The sequence below is a fragment of the Rutilus rutilus genome (assembly GCF_951802725.1).
Source record: "Rutilus rutilus genome assembly, chromosome: 8".
Taxonomy (NCBI): Eukaryota; Metazoa; Chordata; class Actinopteri; order Cypriniformes; family Leuciscidae; genus Rutilus; species Rutilus rutilus.
The window spans coordinates 11,415,912-11,421,244 of record NC_140222.1 but is presented as its reverse complement, the minus strand read 5'-3'; the positions used below and the strand labels follow the sequence as shown (position 1 = coordinate 11,421,244).

Genomic DNA, 5,333 nt, shown 5'->3' with positions numbered 1-5,333 from the left:
GCTACCAGGTTAATACAGTCAGCGCTTTTGAGTATAAAACAATGACTGCATTTCTCAGTGTTTTCAAAGGTAGTCATGCACATCAAATCTGAGTTTTGTTAGTGGCACACATTAGCACAGAGAATGACCATGTGAACTGCTTTTTGTGAACAGAACTCTGTGTTTGCTTTCAGCAAGGCATTCGATCTTCTGATGAAAATGAACAAACACTGTGAGATGTTTGCGATGTCACACGTTTTTAGGCCAAAACATTTTTTGTCACATACAGCAAACATCTCCTCACTATCCGCTAGCTGCCTGTGTCCTGAACACACTGTAAAAAATGCAGTCTCTTTAGACAGCCCAGGCTCCACAAATGGCAAGAAAAACAAACTGGCCCAGCCTGGACCACGAAACATAACAAACAGTCTTCCAGCCAATAACTGACAAGAATGATTTGGGGGTGGGGGTTTGGGGGGTTAGTGCACGTGCACATGAAGGGCTGTGTGGGGAGTGGAGGAGAGAGAAGCATGAAGAGGGAAGTTAGCTAGAGGAGAGATGTCCTAACAACGACTAACGTTAAAAATGTATATTCTTGAAAATTTTGAAACTTCCAATCCAACATTCCGGTGGATCTGTTTTTGCTGGACAGGTGTGTAAATCCAGTTTGTTTTTTCTAAATGGTTCATGACTGTTTCAGGAAGCACGGAAGGGAGGGGGAGGGGATGAGGAGGAGGGAGGGTCGAGCTAGCCTCCGTTTTGTTTGACAATACTTTGAACGTAAACAAGAAGTGACTTCACCCAACATTGCTTAGAGCACCTTTAATATTAATACCATGTGTAATGATCCTACACCTGGAACTGGTACTTTATATTGAAATATTAAATCATCTTCTCACGCTGACAGACATACTCCACGTGACTCTCCACTGCAGCGTTCTGTAAAAAACACATCACACCAAATATAATAAGATATTTTAATAAAAACAAAAAACAAATATTAGCATGAACTGCAAAGGCCTAACTATGTTAAATGATAACACAAGCTGAATGGGAAAACTGACAATTTTGTAATAATAATAGATTATTATTGTATTAATATTAGCCTGAACTGAAGAGTTTCACATCTACCTCCCATACACAAAAGAAATGTATTTTAAATATATTTTCAGAATATATTTTTGGTATATATGCAAATATTTGATATTGGCCCAATAAATATATTTTAGTTAAATATATGTAATATATTTTGAAATTTAAAAAGTCAACATTTTCACAAACAAACAGAACATTTTCAATTTATTTTTTAGATCCAGACCACTTCAGCCATGGATGTGGGAGAGCAGTGCTCTGCTTCATCCACCCACATTTTCCTACCGGTCGAGGATCGAACCGGCAACCTTTCGGTTACAAGCCCAAAGCCCTAACCAGTAGGCCAGTAGAAAACAACACAGAATGCAGAGTTTTTTCTCAGTTGTTAGACACTGAGTTCTATATTGTTTAAGTGCACTTCACTGTTGGAGTGTCACTGCTATACTTGCATCATCAATATTGTGCATATTTTCAATATTTAAATGACTTCAGGAAAGATGTCTATAAAACAACAATAAATCTAATAATTCCACTTAGTGTTAGGTACATGCCACCTAATATGGCCTAATAGTCCTAGGAAAGCAACTATCTGTTATTTTACATTGCAGTCATTTAAATGTAAGTACAGTATTTATTATAGCTGTGTGTCATAATACAGTAGTGAAATATGGTAGCCTACTGTTGTGTATAGGGGAAAAGGTAGAGGAATTATGATCAAAATACATTTTCGATCCTTCTTTAGCAAGCTAAACATTTTCTGACCATATATTTTGTCATATATTTTACATTATATGTTATAAATGTAAATATATTTCACACTTATGTATATTTCACACATATATTTTTGTTATATTTCAGAATATATTTCAAAATGATAAATATAAGTGGACAACGTCTATGTATTTGGAATATATGCCACATATATTTTTGACACTATAAAATATATTTACATATATTTCTTTTGTGTATGGGCTATAGGAATACGACACCTACCACCGTATACATATATAAGCTCCTTCAGTATTATCAGCAGCTATCGCATTTCTCAGGAGCTAATTACCCTCCTCCATCCCCAGCTCCACCTCTCGTTAGTCAGGATTTGGCATTCTGATTCCCCTTGAATCAGAATAAATTCTCGAATTATGTTGTACTTTAAAATCTTGAATTAAATATATTTGCATACATTCATGGTTCTGTTCTGTTTACCCCAAGGGGGTTTATTGCTGCTCTTATCCATGCTCGGCTGCATGAAGCGCAGGGAGTTCTCGCCCAGAACGGAAACATACCGCCAAGACTAACTGTATGCTAATTGTCAATCGTATTTGACGGTAGTGGTCCTGACAGAAATCAACTATAGATGACTTTTACTCAAATATTTTATATAATAGTGTTAACAATAAAATAGCTTCTTTTGAAAATATCTGATGCGTGATGATGATTATAGAAACACAATCACACACTGATCTCCATCTGACAGAAACTAATGATAAATGATCTTACCAATGTTTGTGTGTTTCTTTCATAGAACGATGGATGAAGTGACATAACAACAGAAGTTTTCTTATCTTCACAAATCTGAACTGTTGGAACAACAGGAAGAAATAAAAAATACAAATCTAGATCCGTTTTTTACAACATGTGTGATTATTAGGCTGTCAAAGTTATTGCACACAATTAATTAAATATATTTAATACTGAAATTTTTAAAATGGCAATATGGAATATGAGATTATTACTTTTCACACACACAAAACATCACTATTACCAGAGTAAAAGTAAATACAGAATCAGTGTTTGTGTGTGAGACAAGTAAAGCGCTGCTCAGATCAATGCAACAACCAATAACCAACATCATTTAAGAACTAAATGGCATTACCTACATAAATACATATTTAAATATTAAACAATGAAATGGGCTTTGGAGTAGATTTTATTATTATTTGTTAACTCTTGCCTTCTCTATCAGTTTTTATGTGTTTCCAGCAGATCCAGAAGATCCCAAATCCAGCAACAATCATCAGAGATCCAGCAGAGATCAGGACGATGTAAAATAAGGGTACGCCTTGATCTGTAATGGACAACATGGAAGTGAATGTGTGTGATCTTCAACAGAAGACAGAGAACAGGTCAGTAAATACACACATATATCATCAGTGCTGTGGTACCTGCACATGTGTGACAGAGTGTGTTGATGTCCAGATGTGTGGTCTGGTTGCTGATGGGATTGTTCAGCACACAGCTGTAGGTGTTTTTATCCTGATATTCCACCTCCAGAGGTAGAGAGAGACTGATGCTGAGATCACACACACTGATGCTGGACAATACACTGATTCCTGCGTACCAGGAGAGAGTCGCATCACACACTTTCAACACTGATGAACACACCAATGAACATGATGATGATGATGATGATGATGATGATGATGATAATGAAGAACAGTGTGAAGAGTCTCTTCTGCTGATGACAGGAACAGGTAGACGAGCTGAGAAAGATTAGATAAATCAGGATCAATCATATCAGTAAATAAGACGGCTCTTTATGACTATTTTAATGTGTTGAGAGAGTTACTGATGTCATTCACACTCAGTAGACTATACTGTGATTCCAGATTATTATTTTTTAAATAATATTTGAGATGCCAGCTTCATAATAATTAATCAAAAGGAAAGTGTTCAATAGGCTGAAAAGGAAAGTCAGAAATATGTGTGTATCTCAATATTTATAATTTTAAGATTGAAAAATCAACTATTTAGGATTTATGCACTTTAATTATAAAAATGATTTAACTCACCGTAGACGGTAAGACTAAAACTCTTGCTCACACGATTTTTAACCTCTAGCTGATAATCTCCGGTATGTTCAGTTGTGGTGTTTGTGATGGTCAGAGATCCAGTTTGATCGTCCAGCTTCAGTCTGTCTCTGAATCTCCCATCAGGATCATCATCATATACAGTGATTCTGCTGGCCAGTACATTGATTTCAGCTATTAAAGTGTTTTCATTTCCAAACCTCCACAGAATCAGATCTTCATCCATCATTTCAGTAAGATCAGAGTTTAGAGAGACTGAATCTCCCTCCATCACTGACACTGACTTCACTGCATCTGTGTCACCAAACACTCCTGGAGAACAGAGATTATCACAGATTAAGGGTCTCAAATCATTTAAATAAATCAGTTTTGTAACTGTAATGAAGAACAGCAGCACAGACACAGAAGTAGTGGGATTCATTTTTTTTGTGATGTTATTTTTAGTTATCAATACACTGTTATCACAATACAGGTGATCTGTGGGAGGAGCCACACAGGTGATTGTGTCTCATCTTAAATCTGATTGGCTCCTTCAGTGCCTCTGCTCTGGAGAATGAAGGATTATGGGAAGCCAAATAGTGCAAATCAGGAAAAGCAGATGAAAAACACTCCACTAATGTTTCACAGAGAAACATACTTGAACTAAAACACCAAATGAACAGCCCTTAAAGCCCTGTGCCCGGTTGCATAAAACACCTTAAGTGTAATTTTCCCTTAAGTTCGCCCTTATGTTTCCCTTAAACCTAAGGGTGTTGCAGAAAAAAAACCTTAAGTGTTACTTAAGGGTTTCTTTAAGTGAAACGTCATAAACATTTAGAATTTCCCTTAAATGCTGTTTTTTCCCTTAAATAATCCCTTAAAAAGCGTTAAGTGTTGCATAAAACCCCTTAACGGTCATTTCCCTAAGTATAACTTAAGGTTTGGAAATCGTAACCTTAAGAGTAACGTGGACAAAAATAAGACGACATGGCTGAATTTATGGAACCAGCCGAAGATCATTATGTACCAAGAAACATTTTTAGGGATAGGGAGATCCCTTTGGACCATTTTAGTGATGAAAAATTGTTGCAAGAATACCGATTTGATCGACGCGCAATATTTGCGCAATACATCGCTAACAAACTAGAGAGCGACCTTGACCATGTCACACATCGCAACACTCTTTACCTGCGGTGTTACAACTGCTTATGGCACTGCGTTTTTTTTGCAACTGGGAGTTTTCAGTAGCGGGATATGTTTTACACGTGCATAAATCGGCTACCATTCAATAAATGTAGGCTACAATTAGTGTGTATCGGATTTTCAGGTGATATTCTCAATTCATTCAGTTAACGGACGCTCTGAGGGGTAAAGTGTTCAGACTGCAGACTTATAGCAATGATTATAACATAACATAACGTACAGACATTATCTTAATTCCATAATGTCCTTAAACATAACAATAAACTGAGA

General features: G+C 36.5%; 1 protein-coding gene across 1 annotated transcript; it reads right to left on the bottom strand.

The window, feature by feature from the left end:
- Positions 1–788: 788 nt before the first annotated feature.
- On the bottom strand, positions 789–4,503 carry LOC311294952 (SLAM family member 9-like). The gene is made up of 5 exons (XM_084416074.1): positions 3,864–4,503; positions 3,237–3,554; positions 3,026–3,139; positions 2,572–2,651; positions 789–918 (listed from the first exon to the last, which is right to left on the bottom strand). The coding sequence occupies exons 1-5, from the start codon at positions 4,300–4,302 to the stop codon at positions 862–864; spliced, it is 1,008 nt and encodes a 335-aa protein (XP_084272200.1). The 5' UTR covers positions 4,303–4,503; the 3' UTR covers positions 789–861.
- Positions 4,504–5,333: the final 830 nt, after the last annotated feature.

Bases quoted from the DNA above. Each gene is read 5' to 3' on its own strand.
- LOC311294952 (XM_084416074.1), bottom strand. From the start codon at position 4,302: ATGAATCCCACTACTTCTGTGTCTGTGCTGCTGTTCTTCATTACAGTT. The intron at 3,140-3,236 runs GTACCACAGCAC...TGTCCATTACAG, and splicing joins ACTCTGTCACACATGTGCAG to ATCAAGGCGTACCCTTATTT. The intron at 919-2,571 runs GTAAGATCATTT...TGTTTTTTACAG, and splicing joins AAAGAAACACACAAACATTG to AACGCTGCAGTGGAGAGTCA.